Here is a 27,818-nt window from a genome sequence, read left to right as displayed (position 1 = left end):
TTTCTTCTTCCATAAAAAATGCAACAGATGGCATCAATTACTTGAAATATTAAGCTATTTTTTAATGTGTTACAGTAAAGCTATACACACATCACACAACAATCTTTTCTGTAAATGAAAGCCCCGATTTGAGCTATCTGTGAATCATTGAGATTTCACACCAGCAGAATTTCAATACCTCTCGCATGAAATTCTTGAAGTAGCTGTATTGATCTCACATCAGTGCAGAAATAGGGGTATCTTTTAAAGCCAGCCAAAAACACTTGATGCAAATATCAAAAAGGTCACATGGGTTAAAAGAAGGACAATTGCCAAGCAAAAAGTTGCAAGATAACAAGATTAAATTCTCGACTTCGACTTGCACAGCAATATTTCATCACGAGAGGAAAATCACATCAAACTAAGGTGCTTCTCACCCCTCTCAAGCCATTCTTCTTCATCGAGTTTTCAATTCTAAGTCTCTAAAATACTGACGGCAAAACACTGCACCTTCAGATGGTGGCCTGTCATTCTGTTTCATTTGGCTTAGTTGCCGATCAGACAGATTCTCGTAGGCTTTTCTGTACTCGACATCAAATGTCACTGAATATACAAAGAAAAATAATGGGGATGAATGTTTTTTAAATCTATTCACACATAAAACTAATACATTTTTTAAAAACTCCATAAAATTGAAATCACAGTATATGTTAGTTATACGTCTCAATTTCAAGACATATAACTAGTTTCAGAGAGTAATTCTTCTCATAAGAGAAAACACAATACAAGCAGTGAGAAAGAATTTAGAGAATGGCTGGAATGTATCTCAACCCACATCAGAAAATGCAAATAGATTTTTAATGTTGTCATATAGGCATCATAATGCAAAATTAGCTGAAATTTTTGTCATATTCAACTAATTTTTTTCTTTAAATTTCAATAACGCTTGTCCGATAAACATGTTTGAAAAAATATTAATCTATACATAAAAATAATTTTCTATCTGTCTGTGTATGGCTCTCAATACAAATCTACAATTCTGGGAAGATCTTATTTACAATAAGATTTGATCTACAATTACTTTTGCCAGTAGTCTAATGTTAAACTCCTCTCGATACAATGATATCCTTGATATATCTCTCAATAACAATATTTTTTGAAGGAAATTTTGAAACTACTACACAAGGTTGTAGTGATTTAAGTCAATTTTTATAGATATGAAAAATTATCTGTTGCAATTGAATAAAATTATTTATGCAGCTCTAAAATATCAGTTAATTTAAATATTATATTTTCAAATATTATTTATAGTATTATAATATATATATCCAATATCAGAGATACTGTAGTCGTACCAAATTTAGATGATAAATGGTTACTCAAGATTTACAATGATGAAGTTATGGGGAGGTAAAGTTGACGTAAAAAATAAAAAATTGCATGGCAATGGACATCCATAATGAATAAATTCTGTGTGTTATCAAACAGCGTGGTAAAGCCATCCATGTTGATACTATTGACACATCTAGATATCTCAGATCCGCATCCGGATATCACAAATACAAAAATCTCTAATGAAATCTTAAATATTGAATCAAAAAGAAATGTCAAGGACATAATTGCGATTCTGAAACCAATAGCCAAAATTAACGATTTTAGCTGTTGGTTTCAGAATCGCAATGGAACAACTGCTCCATAGCTAAATGTGTATTAGAATGGAAAAAGCTACAATTGAAGATAAAAGAAGCACCAACATCAAACAATAAAAAGGTCTTATCAGAGTATAAAAATAAATATGAACAATCATTAACAGATGCACACTTTGCTGCATTTATTCTATATAAGCTCATCAGTATTAACTTCTAATACGGAATTGAGATGTCACAAAAGAGAGATAAGGTTCTTGAATTTATTAAACAAAAACGTGGCTCTGGTTTCTTGGCAATTACATTAAAATTTTTGGGGAAGTTGGAACCATTTCATGCTTAAAAAAAATTTCACTCTAAGGTTGTTGATACAATCTCTGATTCTGAGTGGTGGAATAGTTTTTAGAATGTTCCAGGTAAAGATATAATTACAGAGAGAACATGCTAACTAGTCAAATCATCTATTCCTGTATTGAAAGGATTTTTTCAAGTTGTAGTTCATTCCAAATAGCGAAAAAGATTAAGAGTAGACAAAGCATAAAAACTAGTGTTTCTAATGAAGCAAATGAATAATTATTCACACAGGGTAAGATTATTTAATACTTCCTGTAAGATATCTATTCAAAAAATGTTTTCCCCCTTTTCTTAATAAAATGTTCCAATATATTTCACAAGTGTATGATTCTTTATCTTTAGTTTACAAATAGTTTTTAAATAGTCATTATTTTTGTTAGTTAAAATTTCTTTAATTTTATATTCTCTAAAGAAAGCACAGATTAATGACTAGTGTGTTAGTAATGTATATATTTTATGTATTTTTGTTTGAAAAAAAATTCAATAAAATAAAAAAAATCTGATTTGAATCAAATTGATTTAAAAAAAAATCAACAACCCTGCTACTACAATATTTTATATATTTTGCTCAAAATCACCTACAATATATTTTAAAACTCCTACCAGTTTTGTCACACTCCCCACTTCTTTCAAGAGTGTTTAAAAACATTGCTATTTTGCACTATCTGCCATTCGAAAGTGTTAATGAAGTTGCAGTGAAGCTAATTTCTGTTATATGGTAAACCACCAGTATTAAACAATTTTATTATTAAACTAATCAATTACAAATTTTTGTTGTGAATACTCATAAATACATTTTAACTAACAATATACGAAAACACAGAAAAAATGCCAACAACTACATAAATTTGGTGGTAACTGATGACAATGCTACCTTTTGATATAAGTATAAAATCCCTCTAGTAATATTTTTTCCTGGTCCCCAGAATATTGTTATATTGAGGTTCAACTTTATACGAAACAGCAGCCAACTTGAATGATAACCTACTTTACAATTTTGCCAAAGCTGGATAAATGTTCAAATGGTTCTCAGGCCTCAACAGTGGCTTTTGAAATTTTTACTTCGGTTACTGTGATTCCCGAGCAATGCATTTTAGATACGTTTATCTCAATAGTTTGTCATATCCTTAATGCTTCCAGAATATGAAAAAAACTGAGCAGCGCCAAATATTACAAAACTAGTTTACTAATATTTAAAAAAAGTATTAGTTTAACATTAAAGTTTCTCTCAACAGCAAATCAGAAAAGTAAAATAATAATAATAACTAAGACCTGAAAACTTGAAGGGCATATAAACAAAACAAAAATTTAATTATTAAAAAAAAAAATTCTTTTAGTGAAGTTGTTTATAAAAGTTGCCAAAAAAAAATTTTGTCAGAAAATCTTCAACTTTCTATTTAATTATACTGACCGAATTCGACAACTTTTATGATCACTATCCTATTTGAGTTTATATGAATTGGCATCATCATCATCATCATGCCCCCCAAACACTTTCAAGTCTATCTCCACCTATGATTACAATATATTCCATCATAGAGATAAAAATTCAAAAATCCTGATGTACCCTTTTGGCACATGGATGCCATTTTCAAGGGAAGCAGAAGTTAATTAAAAAAATCAAACATGATTTCCCTTAAATGGGATCCCCCTTTAAACTTTAGCCTAGAACTTCTCCACAGTAAGCAACTTGTGGAGAAAACAATCCAATCCCACCTAGTAATATACCTTGTAGGATCCGCCTGATTGAGAGTTGAATTTTCCTTTTAGTTGTTCTTTGCTATTATTATAGTGTATATATATATATCTACTATAATCTATAAGTTATTCATTGATAGTTTTACAGCCGTATTCACCGACAGTTTAACTGCAATCACAGGTTAAAGAATTAGCGATCAACACGGATTGGTTAAAATCTCGAATTTAACAAATCTGTTTCGATCTCTAATCCTTTAACCTGTGATTGCAGTTAAACTCTGTTGGTGAATACGGCCGTTAAAGACAAATTTTCAAAAGAAAAAATCTCTTTCAAGCATACATCATAAAATGATAAATGACACACGCAAACTTCTTTACAAACAATACTACCTTGCAAAAGTATTGTTGTAATAATAATAATTATTATTTCTCCCTTTCTGTGTTCATATGATTGTTTGACCACATGCACAATTTTTCCCTTGTTCAGCGACTTTGCTCTTTTCCCTTTTTCATTGCCATTTTGTAAGTTCATTTTTTTATCCAAGTAAAAGCCGTTCGTCAGACTACACATTTCTCTCTCCTCTTTTTGTTCTTCTACTCTCTGCTCGCCAACCATACATCATAAAATGACATAGATTTTCTTTTAAAACAATACCGCTACCTATCTCATGAGAGTATACTTACAGTTATCTATGGCCTCACGACCAACGGCAACAAAGGACAAGAATAAAATCTCTCTATAAATGCTATGATGGTGTTTCCTATTTTGGGAGCACTTCCTTCGCTCATTCAAGAGCATACATATAGGAGCATATAAGTCATTACATTGTAGTTTTGAGAGAACATGTTTCATCAGACTGAAAAGAAAAAAAAACTCATTATCACATAATCGAAAGATTAACACACTAACTATAAAATACATGATAAATAGGGCTCAGATTTTTATGAACTAAAAATCTTAAAAATATACAAAAATGTATGACCTAAAAACGCAAAAATACCACCTTAAAATTAAAAATATGACCCTAAAATTTTTTCATTATTTCATCGGTTTTTTAGTTTTTGCTTCTTATGTTACTGAGTTAAAAAAATAAACAAAAAACTCATCAATTTGCCTATTTAGTTAAAATTGTCTCACCAGATTTAAATGAGAAACCACGCCTACCTTTTGAAAAATAACTTCTTCAGTACGTTCTATGAATTTTATGAGGTGTAGTGTCAAATGTTTTAAAAAAGCTGCTTTTGTTTATTTTCTTCTAAGAAATATTTGAGGAAAAAACAATATATATATTATTTTTTTTAATAAAAAATTTTGCTTTTCAAGAGTTTTTGTTTTAAAAATTTAATAAAATTCACCAGATGGAGCAGTATTTGAAGGCGGCTTGTCATGGAACAGATGTCTGGTTTCTGCAATCTTGTTGATTGTTTCTCAAGCTGAATTTAAATGCTGCTGCACATTACCCAATGAAACATTTCAAATATTTAACAAAGTAAAATACAACAGCGTCATCTGTCCTCCTTTTTTTCAAACCGAGCACAACTCTGGTCTACTGTCATTGAACAACTTACTACCATTTTATTCGCTTTCAGATGAGAGTTGTGCCAAAAAAGTTTATGTTCCATACCTGATACTCATATACCCTAACTGTCTGCATGAGTATCTAGTGTTGTGCATGAAGTTAGTGTTGCCAGAAGCATTTCAAATTGTGAGTGAAGTGTAATGCTTGAATATTTGTACAGTTGTAGGTGGAACTGCAACTAGGGGAAGGGAGCAGAGAGGGATCTGGTGCCTCGTGCACTGGACAAAGAAGGGTGCAAAGTTTGTTTTTTGTTCTTTAAAAATTATGAAGAGGGGCCATCAAAATAGGTATTTGCTCTGGGCGAATATTACGATTGATTGTGGCCCTGGATGTAAGATTTTTTTTAACCAGATAATCATAGTAGAGTCTGAAGCTGGAAAACGACAGAAAACCAACTTCGTCTACCCACAACTGTGTCACTGGTGGAATTCAAACCAATGTCCTGGTGATGCAAATTCCTCACAATGCCCACAAGACCCATAACCGCATAGTAGCTACAATCGGTGCTGAAAATCTCTTCCCCAAATTCCTTGAAAAAATTTGTAACTTGTGCTCTAAACACTCAACTTTAGGCAGCATTAGAATTACAGGAAGGGACAAATTGAAGCAAGTACCACACTTGAGGGAGTAGCAATATAAAAGATAAAAATAAAAAAATTGAAAAAATTACTACTTCAAAGCATAATGCAGAAAGCATTACTATAGAGCAGACATCTTCAAGTTGCTCCCTCAAGCACCCTGAGTGCTCGATGCTCATGCCCGATTTCGTGCTCCTGAGTACTTGATCAGCATCCGAATTAAACACATTGTATATTTGCGTTCAAGGATAAAAATCATTCTGCTGTAAGGGTGCTCTTCTTTTGAAGATGGATACAGGCAGTGCTCGCGACTAAGAAAAGGTTGAAAGCCTGTTATAGAGCTTTGGAGTTTTACAGTAACGGGGAGCGGTGGCAAAACCAAGTCTGCCCCCTCTTGACAAGAATCTGTGTTTAGGTAGTATGATGAAAATTGAGTGAACAAGATCTTTCACACATATTTGGCATGCATTTCACAGAGGTTTCCCTTCAGATACATAGCAAGAGGATCCTTTGAGAACAATGAAGTGGCTATTGGGAATGCAAAAAAATAAAATTCCAAAAAAAAATGCCCAGAGATTAAAATTTTCCTGGATAAAATGAATTAAAAATGATATATTGTTCGAAAATTTCTAAAATATGACTCACTCAAAAATGCTTTAAATATGACCAAAATACGCAAAATATGACGTCATAAAAAATATGATACGGCATAAAAATCCGAGCCCTAATGATAGACAAAGGAAAATGTACAAAAAAAGAAATAATTATGTTCATGTATTTGAAATGGTGTACTAATTGTAAAGTTTACATATTCATAATTGAATGAGATGTAGTTTTACAATGCATCACAAACATATATGAGCTAACACATATGATATGATTATAAAACTCACCTTTTAGACGCTTTTGTTTCTTCTGTAACAAGAGCATGTACAAGCGGCGACTGCTCACCTAAATAAATATTATTTTCTTATTATGACAAAGTCATAAGTTTTGAGGAAAAACTGAAAGTTTTGTATTACACTGAAATCTTGTTACAACAATACTCAATATAATGATGAATCTCTCTACAACAATATTTTTTCGAACCTGGTTTGGAACTGTCCAATCTAATATTAAACTTCTCCCAATACAATATCCTTTTCTAAAATAAACCTCTGTATATTTTTTGAGGATATTCCGAAACCATTACAACAATATACATCTTTCAAACATCCAATATATCACTTAAGGTGATATTTCACTCAAAATCACCTTTGATATATTTTTAAATTCCTCATAGGGGTTTCTTCTTTAAAGGATGTTTAATAACACAAGTATTTTTTCACTATATACTGTCTGAAAGTGTAAATAAGGTTGGTGTGAAGCCACTTTTTCTGTATAATACACAAAAGTACTGTGCGGTAAATCACTTTACAGTTTGAGTTCCATAAAATGCCTGCAAATACATTTTATGGTGGTAGCAACAATTGCAATTCAGAAGAGATACCAACAGCAGCATAAATTTGCAACTGATGATAATGCTACTTCTCGATAACAATAACCTCTACAATAATTTTTTTTTCTTGTCTGCAGAGTATTGTTCTGAGTTTTCACTGCATAATGAATAGTATATGTATATCCATAAGCAATTATTGAAAAATATTGATGCAATATAATTCAAAATATGAAAAAATCCTTTTGGAAAACTCACCATTCTGCTGCAGAGCCCACAACATGTACATTGGTGAACCCATCTCTTCGTGAAGCTTTAAGTTATCCCAATTACAATGTATAACCACATTTCGGAAATCACATTTTTGCCAATTACTCGGAACCTACAGAAGGAAGGAGAGAGGAGAATTGAAATATTTCAAATGTTTATGAATGAAACTCTCTCATAATTTTTTGCCAATCAGTAGAACCTTGCTTATCTTGGCTGATGGTGGGAAAGTTATCGCAGATAATATTTTAAATAATATTAACATTAAAAACAATAAAATTTCTGAAAAATTATTATTTATTATTCAAATTTCTAATAATTAATTAAAATATATGTTTATTAATGTAATCAACACTATTCTCATATTAATCAATCAATAAATATTTCTTACATGTTTACAAAAACCAACTTTTGCAATTTAATTAGTTTTTGCATGACTCAATAGATTACTTTGTTTGAAAAAAAATTCTTTTAATGTTATTATTAATCATATAATATAAAGATGTTTTCTCCAGTTACTTTCAGTATGCTTAATTAGGAAGCTATTTTGCAAGAACTATAATAAAAATTAGGTGAATATAATGTATTTAATGAAGCATAAATAATGCAGATTAATTAGCAATGATTTATGATATACAAGGTGATTATAACTAAGGTTCTGATTTCAAAACACTGTGAAAAAAGAACGATTGTCAGAATGACTTGAAAATTGGTATGAATATTCCTGAAGAAATGGAATTTTATTAAGTAAAGGGGAAAAAAATACTTAAAAATGTAAAATTAATGACATCATCCAACACGTAAGAAATTTGCTCGCAGAATGGAAACAATAGCCATTCATGACAAACGATAACTGAATTATAGCATTACATAATTTCATAATTCATGGAAACATCACAAAAAAAGTGAAATAGTTGAACAAATAACTATAACTTACTCAAGAAATGTTAAATATGTTGTCCACCATGTTCTGGCTATAAGGTGAAAACACAAAAATTCTTGTTCAACAACAGATCAGAGTATGCCATGGTCATGATGTGGATGCAATTTCACCTTTATTAAGCCAAACGCGCCCCCACATTAATATTCCTGAGGAACTTCTAACACATAGGGGATGCGCTGAAGCTTGCAATTCGCCAAAGTTTGCAATACGACCACTGTTCATAACATTTTGAGGTACCCCCACAGCCAGAAGTTGCAAAGGTTAACGCGGCCAGCCAGGTGTCATGTCATCCTGTTATTGTCAAAATAGTTCAGCAGCTGCGTTGCTGGTATTACAATGTGCATCTTGATAAAAGTTGTTTTATCCACACACTGATGCTGTTGAAGTGCCAAAATGATGGGGTTGCACAAATAGATTATACTGCTGGCCAAGTACAGCATCATCTACTTGCACATTTTGCACTCTTTTTTTTTTTTTTTTTTCTTTTGCTATAATTTCCATTGCTTCAAGAGTATCCATGCAAATTTTCAAGTCATTCTGACCAGTACTTATTGTATAGTTTTGGAATCAAAATTTCAATTATAATCACCCTGTATATAACTGTTTATTTTTTATAAATCTTACTACTACTATACAGTAGAACCTTGATTAACTGGGCCTAACAGTGAAAGTATATTATACTACAGGAGATGTGCTACTTCTTATGGGAAAGAAAATGAAAATGTCTGAGGTAATGTAACTACTAGTACACTGGTCTTTGTCCTTTAGGGACAGCTGGTGCCTTTATTGGATTATAAGACCACCTGCCCCTAGCATGATGGTGTCACTACTGTTGCTGCTTTTTTGTGAAGGGAAAAAGAAACCCTGTGAGATAATACACCACTACATTTAGATGTGTAATGCAATCCTTATTCATGAATTTGCTAAAGATAGAGCATTAGAACATAGCATTAGAACAAAGGTTAGAAAATGTGGTAAGAATGAGAAATTTTAGCTTCTGTATACCACTTTAAATAACTAAGATACTTCATATGAAAAAATATATATATTCAAGCCCCTTTTATGAGACTTTTTGAAAAAGCCACTTATACCATCTTAAGATATACCATCAAAATGTACCCCAACAATATAAAATGCGGTAAAAATGAAAAATTTTGGCTAATAATGGAGATGTCCTGTGGCTAATAATTTTGGCTAATAACCAATATATTTTTCAAGGAAAAAATGATATTTAGGCCAATTTTATTTGATTTTTTGAAAAAAACCAAACTGGTTTTTATATAACGTACACAGGATTATTTTTTATATATACTTTAAAAAACAGTGTTATCTCAGTTTAAAAAGAGGTGCCCTTTCCCCCCCCCCCCCCCAAGGTACAAAATACACACATTTTCCTCCTATATTAATTATTTTCAAATCATAAAAAAATTTTAAGAGTTTTCTTGATATTCATATATTTTTACATTCTTTACAATATCAAAAAATGAGAAGCTTTTAACATAAAGACATTTTAACATATTTTCACATTATTTTGGAAATCTGAAATACCATGAGTGTTTTTAGATTTACCTTGTAAACTTTGTAATCACCAATTTAAAAAAAAAAAAATCACTACAGGAGAGACTGAACACTCATTAGAAAAGTAATTATTTTTCTTGTTTTTACTGTTGATGCAGGTCTAAGTTATTTAAAATGATAAGTGCTTCTTTTCAGTTCGCTCTTGATCATTACCTCAGTTTGATTCAACACACTTGATGAATTCTTTTGCTGGGTCATTCTTAGAACATTTATTAGAAATTCTAACAGGGGTGCAAGTGCCCCTCATCTATTTCGGAGCAGCAAATTTCATTTTTGGAGCAGAAATTTTGAAAATGGAGCAGAACTAAAAACAAACTATATCTGCAATATAAGGAGTAATTTTTCTGTGAAATGCCTAAAAAGTTTTGCCAAAAATGGTTGAAACAAATAATTCTAAATAAATTTCCTTCACAAATTAAAACCCATTTAAATTTTTTCTGAATTATCTTATGTCATTACTAAAACATGCATTACTGAAATGACGAATAAAAATTATGAGACTCTTTTCAAATTAAGCAACATGCATACTAAAAACCTAGGCAACAAGAATTTCTGCTGCTTGAACACCAAAATCTTATTCATCCTGATGTAGCAAAAAAAGTGCGTGCAGAATATAATAAGGGTTTTCGTGAAAAAAAAATTAGCTTCTCACAAAATTTAAAGAAATTATTAAATTTAAAAGCAAAATGCAAAAAACGAGAAAAATATAAATACCTTATTTACTTAAACAATTTCTCAACCTAAAATAGCATGTTAATAGATTACGAATCACGAGTCGCTTTCAGAAGTTCAGCATCTCAATGACAATTTTTTTCAAATTTTTCATGCACTTGAACATAAGATTTTATGTCTTATTCCATTAAAGCATTGGATGGACAGATTTTTCAATGTTCAAACAGACTTTCATTTATTTGTTAACAATGAACTCTCTTTCACTGTCTGCATTATCGTATGCTGAAGATAAAAAAGCCTTCACCAAAACTGGCAAAATTTTGAACTTTGGGCTGCTTTCAAGGTTATAAAGTTTGAATATGTCTGCCCAATATCTATCTATTCTCTGAACTGATTTCACTTCTTGTAATTATTTGCATTGTAGTGCAACCCATTCATCACACATAATTAATAGTTCTGTTGGTGATACAATGTTGAGCGACATCCCAGCAATACGTGAGGGAGTAATGTACCATCCCAGCAATGCACGAGAGGGAGTGCAAACGTTTCATTCTCTCCAACAACATGTTTGGGAAAGGTAGGACATTAATATAAAAAAGGTATCTCACAGAAGTTATGTAAAATGAGCACATGCTCCTAGTACAAATTCCTTCCTTTGACTATTGTTAAGAGCATGCCCCTCCCCCACCAATGCAGTGGCGGACCGTGCGGCCATATTGGGCGCCGCTCTAGGAAGGGTGCTGAATGGAATTGAAAGGGTGGAAAAAGCTTTGTTTACCAAAAAAAAAAACGCCTTCAGTAGCGCCAAAAACAGATTCCACATGGGTAGAAATTGTTTTCCTCGACCTGCCCCTGTGTTCACCAAATCCGGATTTTCGCAATGTGAAATTGCCACGATCGGCAACTGCCGACGATAATCACACGACCGCATAGTGACTAGATGACAAAACTATGAATATTTTAGCTGGAGTTTTAACAGATCCCATTTTTTTCCAATGATCTTCGAAAAATGTCGGTAAATTAACGAGTAAACTAATCCTCTTTTCGATGTATGCGGTCTTAGAACGCATGTTGGCAGCCGCGAAATTACCGTAATTTTCAGTATATAACCTGCAGGAGAAAAAACGGTCTTCGAAATCGGAAAATTCGGCATATTCATTCAGGGACTTTGATAGCCCGCCGGTTAACCAATAACAGTATAGAACTTTATACTTCAAGGTAGTAGAACTACTTTCCAAGGACACGACATAACGCGATTGTGGTAGATGGTGGGAAGTGAAAAAAAAATTAAAGTTTCTCCCTCCGTACATTTTTTTCCATGTCTCGGAGAGAACGCATCCGGTGAACAAAATTTTCATGCTTCTTTTTCCTAAATTCCCGGTATTTGACGCACTACAGTGCATTAGCGGTACCTACGCGAACAAGAAACAAGAATTGGCGCAAATGCGCAGGGATTTGGCGTCTTGGCGCACCATGTAGCAAGAGAACCGTTTCGGCGCAGTTTGGCGCAGCTCTTGCACCCCTGTTCTAAGAGATTTACAAAATACGGATTTCCCTCTAGAAGAAATAATTATTTTTAAATCATAAAAAAATTTCAAGAGAGCATTTCTAGTTCTATTTTTACAAAAAATTCAATCTGAGGACATCTGTTTTCATTCCTTATTTTTCACTTATTTCGCAACCCTTTACTCATTTCGTTACTTTCCGGCATTACGTCACTTTTCCATGATCGCAGATACCCTGAATTTACCTTGTAGCTTTTGCATCGCAACTCCTGATGGTGAAGACCGATTCGTCATTGCTGTTTTGCCAATGTGATAATATGTTCTTTCGCGAACTTTTCCATTCTGTTAAAGGATACACAAATGTTTTATCAAATTACAGCCAGTCAGGGAAAATCAATGCAATTTAGGAAATAATTAACGCAAGGAATGCACAACTCAAAGGGATCAACTTTTTTTGTAAAAAAAATAGCTGGAAACCGCAATTGAAGGGTTTTTTATGCTGATGAGTGCCAATTTGCATAGTTTGACCCTATTTTATGCATTGTTGGAAGCCTGGGAGTCCAAGCATGGGGAGAGGGCCTCAAGCTACTTCTATTTGTGGCCCCAAGAAATCAAATTGCGGGGAGAACAGATGATGTTATTGAAAAGTCAGCTTCTATTGTGATGCAACTTCATAGTTTCTTAATGGAAAATTTTGTTTTTGGTGCAAGATGCAGAATTGAAAAACTTTGGCATTTTTGTAGCAAACAGCCAGAAAATGAAACAAAATGTAGCAGACGTCAGACATTGTAGCAAATTTTCCACCCCTGCATATTCATTTTTAATATAAATATTAGGTAATTAGTAAATTGTATAAATCATGTAATAAAATCAGTTCTAACAAAAGAAACCAATTATATTTTCTTACAAGTTTGCCTTTGGTAATAGACTGAGCTTGCAATACTTGACTAGATAAGTGACTTGGCAGACAAAGGCGATGGAAAAACCATACCTGAAATCATTTTTTCAAGAGCATATATGAGAAAACTTAGAGAAACTAAATACATCAAAAATATATTCAGTGGACTAATCTGATAATTTTTATTGAGTTAATGATACCACATTGCAATGGATTGATATATTTTAATAGTAATTAGTGGACCAACCATGTTTTAAGAGAATCTTCACCTGATGACACTACATTGAACAGTTCTTTCATCTATTTTTTGTTTAATGTCAATGCTTTGCAATTGAAAAAAAAGATCACTCAAACTCAGGATTAATCTGCGTTTGCTCTGATTGTGAAGTCTATTACCTCATATATGTGAGTTAAACATTCAAGCAAGCAATTATCTCGAATCATTTTTTAAAAGAAATAAAATACTAGTTTATTAAAAAAGTTTTTCAAAAGCTTACCAAATTCCAAAAAATTATGGGATGTTGATCAACAAATTCAGGTTTTGTCAGGCAATTATCACCCTCATGTTCCAGGACATTCTCCAGCTCTTTCCGCAAAACAAGTGGACTGAGATAAGGCACAGTTATAGGCTCAACAGCATTTGAAGTGGGTTTCTGAAATTCTATTGATGACTGTGTAGAGGGCTGTGACTGCTTGTTGGTAGAAGACGTTGATGTGACAGACCCAAATATTTCTCCATCTTCAACAGAACTGCAAACAGACTCTCCAGACTGAGCTTCAGCACGTGATGAGCTCATTTCTTGATGTTCAGTTATAGACTCCTGATGTTGCAACTTTTCAAAAGCACCATTGAAAGATGGATGATCATTCACCTCCTAATTATACAATAGAAGAATTTTTAATTTTGTATAAAAAAATCAAATGTTAAAACAATTATTACTGATACACTTCAAACAAGCAAGCAATGAAGTTGCTATTGATTGAAAAATATTTCAGCAAGGAACGACGGATGGGAAGGATAATAGAAATTACACTTGTGATATAAAATTCATGAGATAAAACTATTCTCATGTATCTACAAAGCATTCTTAGGCCAAGATTACACTATAAAAGTTTTAGAAAAGTTCTTTTACAAAACTTGAAAAATGCAACAAATAAGCATATCAGTTACATTCGAGAGAATGTACAGATGACTTATTAGTTGTTTTTTCCCTTCAGGTTTTTAAAAGATCTTTCATCAAACTTTTACAGTGTAATACCGGCCCTAGTCACTTTCAGAGATTTCAGAAAAGATCAGCCTTATTATGCTACACAAAACAAAGAGAACTCACATTTTCAGGACTATTCTCCAACAATATGAAAGCACCATTATTAGAATCTATACTGTTAGTTTTGAGCAGGTTCTTATCACCATGTGATTTTGATGGATTTTCAGAAACATTAAATGAATTTTGGCATGGACCAACAGGAGCACTGCGCACACTCTCTGTTGAATAAGCTGGTGTAACCAAACTTTCATTAGATCCTCCCCATCTGTAATCCTGCAAATTTAAAAAGAACATTCGCAAAAAAAAAAATTACTCTTACGTTCCACATATCTGAACATTTCTTTGAGCTGTGATCTACAAGAGTGAAAAGTAGTTTAAAATTAAAAGTAGCTCAAAATTAATTTCTTGGGTATTTCATGCAGAATAATTGAAAACGAAGTTCCAACCAATAGTCATCAATTTTAAAACCTCTCTATAAAGCAAATTTTTTCTACAAACCATAACTTATTGGGTTTAACAAAATGGCCATAAGTTATGAAAAAATAATTATTTTACCACAAGAGAACATAGCTTTTATCACTTCGGTTTTTTTTTATTCCTTATGCATTTTTTCCAAACACTTATTTCATTAAATTGAACATACGGTATGACTGCTTTACTGGTGGTATGATCATATTTCAACCTATTCAAACAATGTAATATAATACACCATATTAAGTCAATAACTTGGTTGTTAGTGATATAGAATTAAACATTTTAAATTAACTTATATAAAGAAAATATGAAGTACAGTCTGCTATATGAAGTATATTGATGGATAATAATGAAAAAAATGTGTTTCAATATGGCTGATTTTGAACCCTTTTATAGCTACAAGCATTACTGCATCAGAAACTGAAGTAAATCTTCTGCAGATGATATAGATGCAGTTTTGAATAAGTAACATTGTTTTGCAAATATGCACATGAAAGTTTTTCACTACAATTGTACAGCTACTAATACTCATTTCAAATATAAATGATGAAATTTATAAATATATAGGTATATGAAAAATATCAAAGAAATTGACAAACTTTTATTGTGATTGTCAGGGAAGGAACCATTCTTGCTTTACAGAATGTGCACCTGTTATACAAAAGAAAAAATAAGAGATTTCAGCAATTTTTTTATTTGTAATACAATTAACTTGGTGAAATAAAATTCCAAAACTGCTTCTTCTCTTCCCCCGCCCTAAAAGACAAAAGAATCTCTAGATTGTAAACTCATCATATTCCTTAGTGAAGTAAGAATCGAAATGGTTTTGCTGAAGATGTTGAGATATCAGGCTATAGAGCTTGAGCAGTTTTGTCACATATGTGGTATATGCAATATATTTTGTATAGAAAACACTTTTCATATTAATTTCCATGACAATGTCAGGACACCAATTTCCCCCCCCCCCCCAGTTTTCTTTTCCTATTCCTTCACTAAGATGTTCCCAATGTTTCATAGAATTTTATTGGTAGTTAAAGTCGCAGACAGCTCAGAATAAGCCAGCTTTAATTTTAACTGGCTGTATACCAAAAAGCTGCTACATGTTTATAATGCATTTATTAAGCGTTCCTCAGTATATTTGGTACAATTTCTCAATTGTTAATTTCGTCACTGTCAAGTGAGCATATGCTTACTGTGTATTCAGATTTGAATCATCAGCACTCCATCCCTCCATGATTTCTTCATCATACAATAGTGAGCAGCATGACATACATCGAGAACACGTCGTCATATTAATTTCCATGGCTACTTTTGGTGCATTATCATTGTGTGTATCACAGTTCTTTTCAAACATCTCATAAATTTGAGAGGAAAATGCAGGAGCACTTCCTATAAAAATTAAAACCCTGTCACATACTGCATAAATACACATGCATAGATTTAGAAAATTGTTCATTTCTGAATTACAATAGAAAAGGGGACAATAAAAAAAATTTCTCACTGCCAATCAGCATCATTGGTTTTACGAAGTTTTTATTTGTTAGAAAAATACAGAAAACTTAGCAAAAAGCAAAAAAAAATAGTTAGCAAAATGCATAATTAAGAATCAATATAAAATATAATTACATAAAAATTATTTGTAGAAAAATTATTAAAAATACTAATCATCATATAAACCAGCAGTTCTCAACCAGTGCTCTGCGGCGACTCGAGGAAAATAAAATAAATCAGTAAATTTGTTAGATGGTTAAAAAAAAAAGGCCTACATAGTTACGCCATAAAAATTTTACACAAAAAGGGACTCCTGAAGTCAAACAAGGCTCTGCCATAGAAATAATATACTGAAAAGGGCTCAGCGAGTCAAAAAGGTTGTGTGAGAACCACTAATATAAACAGTACCAATTCATCAATGTACACCATTGTCTGAGAAACATTTTAGCTTCATTAAAAAATAAAAAATTATATTTCTTATCACTTACCCACATGAGGAATGCAACCCTTTGAATCATGCTTTCCCTTGTCTTTTCTCATACTACGCCTACAAGCTGAATCATCTACAGATACACTAGACTGCTGCATATAGTAAGTGTTCATACAATGTCCATTGCTAGTAAAGCTGCAAATGCTTTCATCACCATAGCAGTTAAGATCATCAAGATATCTTGCATCAATGCCTGAACTATAGTTTCCTAAATCCAGAGGAAATATTAGTTTCAAATAACACGAAATGTAAACAGAGTAAACACGAAACTATAAACTACTCCATTTAGTGGTATGAAAATTGACAAATTAATTAAAGTCAAATTTTATGGCATGTATTCCCACATGAAGCTTTGCTGGATGAAAATTTAGAAAAGTAAAAAAGTAAAAGTAGGTTTCTGCATATCAACCCTCTATAGTTGGTAATATATATCTATCTATCTATCTATATCTCTCTCTCTCTCTCTCTCTCTCTAACGCTAAAACATGGTTTCTTATATTTTTCAGTGAACATATTTTATATTTTAAGCTCATTCTCGCATTGATGCTTCTAAGCAACTCTTAAACATTCAATTTTTACTTGCGAGATGTTCATGACCTTTCTATTATTACTTGCAGAATGGATTAAATGTACACGTGTCTCCTATTTCTTGACAAGCCATGCAATAATGATTTTTGACCCTGGCATTTTGAAGGGAAAATACCATGCGTGGAGAAGAATTACCATGTACATTCTTAAAAAATGATAGAAAAAAAAGTTGAACAATAAATGGCATTTTTATACCATTCCAATACATGTAAATCATATAAATACAGTGTTCCCTGGAGTGCAATATCCCATATTTTTTAAAATAATGCTAATTTTTTTTTTTGTCATGTAACAGCATTCAGGGTATGCTTAACCTCATTTGCTTAATATAAACACTCAAAATTTTTCCCCCTCTGGATATTTCAATGCTTGCCAATTAAAGAGTTAAATCATTTACAGCATTAATTTTTCTTGCACCATAGTTATTTCAAGCTCATAACAGCTAATTAGACAAGGACCTATATTATAACTTATTCCATACTGCTTTTCTTTTCTGTCGCTGATTAAAAGATTGGTGTGTTGACCATTTGATGAGAGAATGTTGCAGTTGACATATGTTTGTCCAGTCAACTTTGACATCTCTCCAACGAATGTAAGTAGCACTTCTTTGGCAGAAAAGATTCAGACAAAGATTGAACAGGCTACAAATTTATGAATAAAGCCTAGCAAAGATTAGTGATAATTTTGATTTTATTTATTACGTACTTGTCTTATTGACTCGAGTTACTGCACAATAAACTATTTATATGTAGGCACCAAAATCTACGTACATAAAATTGTTATTTTTGTGTGTTCTCTATACAAATCTACAATTTTAGACCAAGTTTTTATTGCCAAATTTTACATATGTACCAAACAGGACCCCACTTAAACAATAGGCTACTTTAAAATTTTGTCAAAGCAGGCCAAAAAACTCAGGCAACAATGGTTCCTGGGCCTAAACAATCACTTTCGGAATGTTTACTTTGGTTACCATGGTTCCCCAGCAATGCGTTTCAGACATGCATGTGCCTTTGCAATGGTTTATCACTTTTCTAATCCTTTTACAGCAATTGAAGGAAACCCGTGCAGCGCAGAGTATTATAGCTAGTACATATATACTGATAAAGCAACTAAAAAAATCATTACAATCAATACCATGCAGAAAATCCTTATAGAGTGGAAATCCTATGTAACAATAAATAAAATCCTATGTAACGATAAATAAAATCCTATATAATGATTTAATTTCTGATCTTGATGCAATTCATATAGTGGTAATATATGCCATTCATAAGGACACATTCCTGTTTCCCTTAAACATCATTACATGCAAGTTTCACTGCACAATTTAATTTTCAATAAATCATAGTACCTTTGGTTGGTGTATTGGTAGCAGACAATGAACTTTTTATTTCATTTATTTTTGAAGAAACTGATGTAACTGCAGATTTTAGACTGTCCAGCATGTCTGAATGTTTGGAAGTAAGTCTAGATATCCCAAATGAAGACGTGCTGACTGGGAATCCCCAACCTGATGACGATGTACCTGGCAATTTGTTATCTGTGATGGATTTTGACCTTTGTGCTACTGGCAAAGTTGATGCCCTCTCATCTTCTTTGATGTCAGTTGCATTGAGTAAACCTCCCTTTGATCTTGTTTTTACAAGACCACTTCTGGCACTACCATGAAAAGTTGAGCTTCGGGTCACTTTACGACCCCCTGGAGATCTTTCAAAATCTTTTCCTTGACTGAATCCAAGGCTATTTGAAATGCTGGATGCCATTCGAGGTAAAGCACCGCTGGAGAATAAATCTAAATTGTTCCATGCCTCTTTCAAAGGAGTAAACTTATTAGTCAAGAAATCTTTTTCTTCCCTTATATTTTCCATATCATCATTGTTCGAATCTATAACATCAAAAGAAGTGCTTTCAGTTTCTTCCAGCATTTTCTTTGATGAATCAGAGTTTGATTTTTTGTCTTTTTTTGTCTGTCTCTGTATGCTGGGTGACCGGGACCTATCAAAAAGCTTAGACAAATCCTGTTCTAGATTACAAGTAATATCTAAATCTCCTTCGCATTCTTCAGGACATTCACTTAAACCAAAAGCTTTCTTTCCTTCAATCCTATTTTCTTGCTTTTTCTCAAGGCTAAAACTTCTCTTCAGAGGAGAGTCAAACAGTTTGGTAACAAAACCATTTTTGTCTAATCCTTCTTTAGCTTCGCGTATTTTCCTTATGATCTGGAAATCATTGCCAAAACTGTAAGACCTAAGAAATGGCACCGGAGTATCAGATGCATCTGATTCTTGTGACAGAGAGCCACTACAATGCCTTGATTTGAGACGATACCCTCTCCGGCAACAATGCTCCCCCGCACTCTTGTGTCTTCTACGTGACTCTGATTCAGCTAATGGAAAAGAATGATCCTCTAAAAGGGATGACTGACTGGTCATTAGAATTCCTGCAGCACTATCAACTATACAAGAGAGAAAATATGTTTATTAGAAGATACTAAAAGAAATGTGATTTTTTAAGAAATAGATTTATACAGGATACCAGATAATTTTAATGTTTGGGTAATATAGTTTACAGTAGTGAAATTTTCTGGGGATACTTAAATACAAACAATTACACAATTTTTGAGTAATACACATCAGCCACAAAGAATTACCAATTTATAAAGTTGTATTTTAGGGTGAAAATAAATGCATGTAACATTTTAAAAATCAATAGTTTGCAAAAATATATTGAGAGAGCTTTCGATAAAAAATTAAAAACTAATCTCCAGCTGCACATATCAATGGATTTTTTTTCCAATTACACAAAATATACAGTCGAATATCATTTTAACGCATACCGTTATAGCAAAAAAAAATCTTTTTTAACGAAAACTTTTCTAATCCCCCATATAGGTAGGTTTACATAGAAACAATCTAAAAATCTGGAATTTTTTATAAAAAAGTGATTTCCCTGGTCTTTTGAAGTTTGTTATAAGAGGATTTTACTGTATATACTGTTGCAACTGATGAATGGAAAATCATGCAAGAAACATCTGTTTATGAAAACCATGTTCGGTTTGGTCCACAAAATCGAAGTAAAAAAATACCCAATCCACTTGTACATAAAATTTTATTAATGTAAAATAATATAATTGTTTCTTTTTGGTTTCATGTTTAATGAGACTCAACTACATAGTGCAACTTGAAAAATAAAAATTTACCAGATAGGTCTTGCAATTGCACCAAGCTTGTTGCTGAACTTCTGACAATACTTCCTACACGTGATCTGAATTCATCCGATTCAGAAAAATCAATATCAGCAAATTTCAAGCTTCTTGCTACACTTTTCCCTCCTACAAATGAATGTGAAACTGTAGTAAAGCACATGCAAACATAAAGAAAACATTCAAGCTTTTGATTACAAACGTTTGAGCATGAATGCGTGTGAATTATGGCTATTGAAATTTATTAAAAAAAATTATATATACAATTGTATAACTTATGTTACCTATTACCACCTCTCATGACTAAATTTTGTCATACTTTTCCTCAAAATTTGCAATCTATTAACACGCCCTAGATATATCTATTGTATCTAAATTAATATTTACATTGAAAGGGTCTATTATTCCATTCATCTACTAAGTGTTGTGCTGATCTGGTATCAGCTCACACAGCAGCTATATTCAGGACTCCCACTCAAAAAATGAGGAAAAAGTAAGAAAACACAGGATCGAAAAGGAGGATGGGGGAGGGTAACCCCCTTAGACAACATAATCATAGCATAATAGAAAAAAAAAATCCCTAAAAAAAATTTTTTTTTGCAAAAAAAATTAATTTTGAACTAACTTTTTTTTTTTCAAAGCACTATTTCAGTTTCCTATAAGACTGACTCAAGCCAAAGCAAAATAACAAATGGCTTGGTTACAAAACCAATTTTTGGCCAAAACAGTGCACTAGCAACCACAGATAATTCTTTGCTGTCTCTCCTCATATATATCACATTCTTTTTTGGAGTCTTCCAAAGTGCAGAGTTTGTCAACTCTCTTCGACAATGCAGAACAAATTTTGAAGACGTACGTTTTTTAAGAATGACGCTTCTTCGAGACCACTTTCAAAAGCACATTGCAAAATGTGTAGATTACAACATCCGATGTAAATAAGGCAAGGTGAACCAGATAGTTTTACTGCATTGTCCATCATTTTTTAAAGGGATTTGTTCACATTTTACTGTTCAATGCCAGTGTAATCATTTTTGACAAATGAAGCACTTCCATTTCTAACTCTTTGCTGAGCATTGTAAATATTGTTTATGTAAAGTAGGACAAAAGTAGGACGAGTGGGAGCCCTGTATATTATATAGTGATTCCTTAATTAAATGTTGGATATAAGATGGTGATATTGCAGATACGAATTCCAGCATCTGAAGAACCTATAATGTTCTGGTAATGAGTCTGTAGTTTTTACACTTATGTGATCAACTAAAATTCTATCATTCAATTCAATCAAACTTCAAGGCCTTATCAAGAGTTGTGAATTTTTTCTGATACTTGTGGAGCCACTTGCTTGCTCCAGGTGGTGTAGGAAAAGTGCAGTCGTTAATAGTATAATCATTCAGAAAGTTTTGATGAGTGATAAAATGAAATGTTAATTATTGCATGAGCTAGTAACAGTGTTGTGTGAAAAAAAATCAAATAGACTAGTGATTGAAAAAACCCAATTGCTATAGATCTGCCAATCCTTGGTGTAGAAACTGTCCCCTCTTCATCAGGTTTCCATTATGAACAGCTGTGTTCAACAATATAAAGTAAAGTCTTAATTCCCCAAGGCAGACATGTTCAATAATGTTATTGTGATGGGAATTTACAAAATGCAATCTGTTTTGAAGATTAATATTCAAAAATTAATATTTTAAATGCCTCAGCATAAAAAATTAAAATGATATACTACAAAGAAGCATTTAAGCTTAAAACTGTGTTAAAACGGCACAGTCTTAGAATGCCCATGCTAATGTTTAGCATAAAATTTTAAAAGCTTTGCAAAAATCTAACACTTAAAAACTTTCTTACAATTTTAATACTCACTAATGTCAGAATTGGGGGTTGCTTTTGTTAGAATATTTTCACCCTTATTTGTATGTCCACGTTCAGATGCCAGAAATATTTGGCTTTACTGAGTAATTTGTTTTGAGTTTATTTTTTGCATTATATGAAAGCTATGAAGATGAAATTCTTAGAACAGTACTTCAGAAATAACTAGTGTATATTACCTTTTTTTTCATCATTCTTTGAGATTGTATCCTGAGGTAATTGCTCATTGCTAAGGGGTGAAGGCTGCTTATCAGCATTTGAAACACAGGCTTTTTGTTGCATAGGAGGAGATCCAGTCAAAATATCTTGGACAGAAGACTGAGTAGGCGGACTCATTTTTAACCCTTCATCAGGATTCATAGAGCTATATCCACCATCTGATTGACCCCCTGATAAAACAAAGGACACAGAGGAAAAATTGAGTTTTCCTCTTTTTTTCTATCAATTAGGACTGTTGATCAGCTATGCAGTATTAAAAAGGTCGTCCAGAAGATAGGATCACTAAATTTTTATTTTAGAAACTATTATAACAGGGATTCCCAAACATTCTATTATGCAGCACCATTGGAAACAAGGGATGAATTTCAAACATCTAGTGCACCAATGCACACACCCAAGACACTGTAATGGTACCATAAATTGCCCTGTCACAATTGGTTGAAATCACTGTACATATTACTGCTTTCAATTTGATATCATCAAAAGCATTTGTGGCATTCTGCAGGACCAAGTTACGCTGTTTGGGAATCACTGTATTATAGAATTCTAATAATATAAACTATTTAAACAGCATGTCTTATATACGTGTACAGTCTGCATTAAAACATGAATAAAATCTAAAGATGCAAATCCACAAAATATTAAGCTTATTTAAATCTTGCACTTGATATCACTCTTGATAAAACAAATGTTTCCCATATAATATTATATGTAATCAGACTTAAAACTATGCATGTATCACAGCAAAAAATTGCTAAAAAGAGTTTTCAATTATCTGAAACATCAAGAATGATGAATGTATTTCTTATGACTGTCAAAATAAAGAAGAAAGCAAAAAAACAGATGAAAGAAAGAAATGAAAATTGCTACTGACCTGAACTACTGCGATCATCTGATAATTTCACAAAATCTATAGCCAAATCTGATTGGTTATTGACTTTGAGATGATTGACATCCTCAGGATTGCTGCTCTCTGTACTAGTACGACTCAGTCTATCATAATCAATGTCTGAACTCAAAGATAAAGATCTCCTGGCTTTCTTTTTGATTCCCTGACGGAACTGAGCAACACCCATAATGACATTTCTCAGCTTGTTCCACATGAGGCTGCTCCCACTATTGGCAGATGGCCACTTGCTTTCCAGAACAGCCTTAGAATAAAAAAAACAATAATTTAGTATGTTGATTCAATTGATAAGATATGCTTATTTTAGTTTAAAAAACCAATAGCTAAAACTGATGCAGCGGTAATTATGCTATTGATATTTTGAAATTAAATCTCTCATATCATTATTAAATTTTCTCATACATCTCTAGTATGTACTTTTTTCATATGCACAAAGAAAAAGAGAAAAAAATACTTTGTTGTAATAGCCGTATGTAATAGCATTTGGCTGAATCCCATTCCTCTTCATTTCAAAAAGTACCTTCACTGCAAGTGTAGGTTGACTGTACAGACCACACAGCAGCATCAAAACCCGGTAACACACCTGTTAGAAAGTAAATTCAACTCAACCAACACATACATAGTATCATATCCGCATTACATGAACAAGATGCACATACAATTATGCCATATTTTTAATTCCTGCTGCAGTGTTTTAAATCAACTTGACTTTCTGCAGACAGATATATAGGCATTTGGTGTAACATAAAATAATACCAAAAGATGTGTGTGATTTACTTATATTTGACTACTATAGTATTCATATTTTGAGTTTGACTAAATCATTGATATTTTTTGGTAATTAATGCAATTTCAGTGTATCAGACACTTTCTTTCAAAATGTCCGAAAAATTGAGTTTTTAACAATGATACTTCGATTTTCCTTAAGTGAAAATGTATTTCCGAAAAAAGGGGGCCATGGCTTAATTAAGAAAAGATATATTTGTTAAAAATAAAACTTTTAAAAATCACCTCTTCTGGTGTACTTAATCTGGAATGCTGCATGCGAACAAGTATATCAAATGCTATTCTCAGGGCACTTGATTTTGATGGTGAGAGCTTTACAAACGATGGAAGATGAACAAACCAAAGAGTGTAACAATAGCCCAACAAGCATCTATTAAAGACAAAGACGATTACATGTTTGAAAAATTTGATGATGGAAAAAAAAATTCCTAAAAAATTTTAAACACATTAGCAAATACATTCTTTATGTACGCACACATTTTCATACAAATTCAGAATTGCATATGATGGGGTCAAAGTCAGAGTGATGTAAGTCAATAATTCACATTTTGAGAAAAAGGTTTTACTAGAATTGCTGAGAGTCCCTGTTAAAAAAATTTATAATCAGGAGGTGAACTATTGAATATTAGACTTAGTTCTTTTTTTTTCTTTCAGCAGTTTATCATGTCTAGATAACAATTCTGACTCAAGTCCAGAAAAATTGACTTGCATCACTACCACTCTTTAACCCCTCATATGTAATCATACCAATTACAAGAAAAAACCCAATAAATTTGGCAACTAAGCCATCACAAAAATTCAGACTTGAAAAAAACTTACTTTGCCCACATCACTGGTGTTTCAGAATGCTTACGAGCAATCTGAAAAAAAATAATTATATAGAAAACAGTACCATCATTATACAGCTTATATAATTCTCACTAAAAAAACTCAATTTTTTACTCCTAAAAATTATAGCTATTTAATAAAAAAAAATCTCCACTGATAATTTGTCAAGGTCCTTGTTATTTCCCTGTGATACTCAGATCATCACAGTATTATAATATGGAAAATTAAGTCAATATTTTATTGAATACAATATTTTCCTTTCTAAAAATTAATTATTTTCAACTCAACAAATGAAAACTATTTTCATAGAACAAACAGAACTGTGTCTCATCGTTCCAAAACTTCCTTATTACTTTATTTTCATCAAAGATACGTCAATGAAAAGGACCTTTGCTATAACTTACAAAAAATTGAATTGAAAAAAATGAGCCATGCAGAGAAGCAAAATCATTCTTTTAGGTTGTTCCGAGTCACAAATATTCAAAATCAAAGAAAATTTTTTAAAAATATATCAAACTGCTAATCATGTGATTATATCTGATGCTTCTCACCTTCTGTGCACTTTTAATTTCTTGTTTTGTTCTTCGAGCCATGGGACTATTTGGGATTGAAGATGAAAGTGAAGAACTACTTAAAAGGGACTTGGCTGGATGTCTATGGTACAGTTGGGTTTTCAATGTGCCAAATTCTTTGTAAGAGTATTCAGCACCCGATGGCAGACCTATTGGTTCTGGAGGTGCTATAAAGACAGTTCTGTCACTTTTATGAGAATCATCAGTCTCCAGAAGACGTATTTCGGCATAATCATTGGAATCTACTTTCTCTGTACATTCATCAAAAAATGCAAGTCCTGCATCCTTATCCGAAACAAATGAACGTTCTTCAATAAATCTTATGAACATCTGCGTCTTCATCATGTGTACATAAAACCTACTATATGTCCTATCCCTGCTTCTTAAGAAACCTATAAAGTAAATATATATATATACATATATTAATTTATATTCAAAAATTTCTTTTGAAAAAAAAAGCTAATTGTTTATCAGAACTGTTTATTCAGACGTCTTTATACAGACTTACCCTGTAAATCAAATAAAGAATTTGGATCTGTTGTTCCAATTGTTGGAGCAGTGGTGATAGGTTTTAGAAACTGCCTATATCCTTTTAGCAAGGACGCTAAGAATCTAAGAAACGCTTCCTGAATTTCAAGCTCTACTTGACGCTGATGGAGAAAAAATAATATAACTGAAAACTAAAATGTAAATACAAAATATCAGTGCCACAGAAACATTTCTAATATGATTTTGTATAAGCTCATCAATTACCCCATTTAAAAATCTCTTTGCATCATTAAAAAAATCATTGTAGCCAATCATATGCACATTTTATGACACTAAGATTTTTATAAATTTTGATTCTCTCACTAACCAATTTAATCAAATCACTTAGCAAAAAATATATTTAAGAACCATATTTGTTTTACGTTTTCTTTCATAAACAATTAAAATATTAAATATTACCTCTTTCTTTTTAGCTTTAAAATCATGATCCACTAGAGCAGCATTATTAATTGAATTAGCTGTTTTTGGTGGCACATTTTGACGGAGTGTACCAAGCTTTGCATACAAAGCTTGAAGTCTGTTGCGGAGTATTCTGGCAGGACGCTAAGATATCAGTAAAAAAAATTTTTTTATTCTAAAAGACTTTCTAAATGCAAAAATGCAATAAAATGTCAACATTTTACACATCAGATTGAAAATAAAAATTTCCTTTTTTTTTCAAATTCAATATCACTATTGCCATAAAGTATGCAATAAAGAAAAGAATTACCAGCATTTTTTATACATAAACTCAGAAAATGAAGATTCAAATTGACATGACTCAAACAGCTTTTTCAAACATTTATTCTACACTAATATTAGTGATATAACTGCTTGAAAAATTAATAAAAAATTGTGGTCCAAAAGAAAATTTTTGTAACCTTAAAATGTCAGTATTTTTGAAAGAAAATGTTTTCATTATTTTCTGAATGTTAATTCAGAATACGTTTCAGCTTCAGAAAAAAAGGTCATAAAATACTTTGAGACTCATTCATTATGCGGTTCTCATGCACTTTGATCAAGATCAGTGACTGACACAGATACACTATCCATTAGATTAAATATAAATTTCAATGCAATACCTTCGGCAGGAGTTTAACATTTAAATTTCTTTTTTCTTCAGATCTGAAAAACAAGTAAAATATATCAAATCAAAAATGGAAAATTGTGCAAGAATTTTTTGTGCTATCACTTAATCTATAAAATAAATCAACTTGCAATAAATAAGGTTTTTTAATTGATTTCAAGAAGCATTGCAAATCTATTTTCTTTCATGACACAAAAATACTCACAGAAATATAGAATTGGTATCCAAATCAATACAAGTTACATCATTAGGAGGGTCATATAAGTCAAAGTAGCGAGAGTCCACTCCTGAAAAGATGATCACATGGTAATAACAATCCATAGATAGAATTTATTTATCATGTATATGAATAAGCGCTATCAATACAATGTTCAAA

The 27,818-nt window shown here is 32.0% G+C and overlaps 1 protein-coding gene across 4 annotated transcripts in view; it reads right to left on the bottom strand.

The window, feature by feature from the left end:
- Nucleotides 1-296: 296 nt before the first annotated feature.
- Crag (DENN domain-containing protein Crag) overlaps nucleotides 297-27,818 on the bottom strand; it is a 48,899-nt gene continuing 21,377 nt past the window's right edge. For 2 of the 4 annotated variants that reach the window (XM_089242341.1, XM_089242352.1), the window contains exons 12-33: nucleotides 27,648-27,729; nucleotides 27,438-27,480; nucleotides 26,776-26,919; nucleotides 26,336-26,477; nucleotides 25,807-26,219; nucleotides 25,247-25,287; nucleotides 24,653-24,797; nucleotides 24,096-24,224; nucleotides 23,609-23,885; nucleotides 22,695-22,904; nucleotides 20,647-20,796; nucleotides 18,799-19,902; nucleotides 16,855-17,064; nucleotides 16,069-16,264; nucleotides 15,475-15,526; nucleotides 14,465-14,674; nucleotides 13,631-14,008; nucleotides 13,143-13,226; nucleotides 7,529-7,652; nucleotides 6,729-6,786; nucleotides 4,362-4,534; nucleotides 297-582 (exon numbers count right to left, since the gene is read on the bottom strand). In XM_089242341.1, the coding sequence (XP_089098467.1) occupies nucleotides 437-582; nucleotides 4,362-4,534; nucleotides 6,729-6,786; nucleotides 7,529-7,652; nucleotides 13,143-13,226; nucleotides 13,631-14,008; nucleotides 14,465-14,674; nucleotides 15,475-15,526; nucleotides 16,069-16,264; nucleotides 16,855-17,064; nucleotides 18,799-19,902; nucleotides 20,647-20,796; nucleotides 22,695-22,904; nucleotides 23,609-23,885; nucleotides 24,096-24,224; nucleotides 24,653-24,797; nucleotides 25,247-25,287; nucleotides 25,807-26,219; nucleotides 26,336-26,477; nucleotides 26,776-26,919; nucleotides 27,438-27,480; nucleotides 27,648-27,729 (4,511 nt within the window). In that variant the 3' untranslated portion in view covers nucleotides 297-436. The remainder of the gene's footprint in view (nucleotides 583-4,361; nucleotides 4,535-6,728; nucleotides 6,787-7,528; nucleotides 7,653-13,142; nucleotides 13,227-13,630; nucleotides 14,009-14,464; nucleotides 14,675-15,474; nucleotides 15,527-16,068; nucleotides 16,265-16,854; nucleotides 17,065-18,798; nucleotides 19,903-20,646; nucleotides 20,797-22,694; nucleotides 22,905-23,608; nucleotides 23,886-24,095; nucleotides 24,225-24,652; nucleotides 24,798-25,246; nucleotides 25,288-25,806; nucleotides 26,220-26,335; nucleotides 26,478-26,775; nucleotides 26,920-27,437; nucleotides 27,481-27,647; nucleotides 27,730-27,818) is intronic. The other 2 variants (XM_089242346.1, XM_089242355.1) reach the window with 1 other exon arrangement.

This window comes from Pholcus phalangioides, unplaced genomic scaffold (assembly GCF_987345545.1).
Source record: "Pholcus phalangioides strain wild (caught in Gottingen) unplaced genomic scaffold, Ppha-v1.0 ptg000003l_1, whole genome shotgun sequence".
Lineage (NCBI taxonomy): Eukaryota > Metazoa > Arthropoda > Arachnida > Araneae > Pholcidae > Pholcus > Pholcus phalangioides.
Note: the sequence above shows the minus strand (reverse complement) of the source record. Positions and strands in the feature narration are given on the sequence as shown.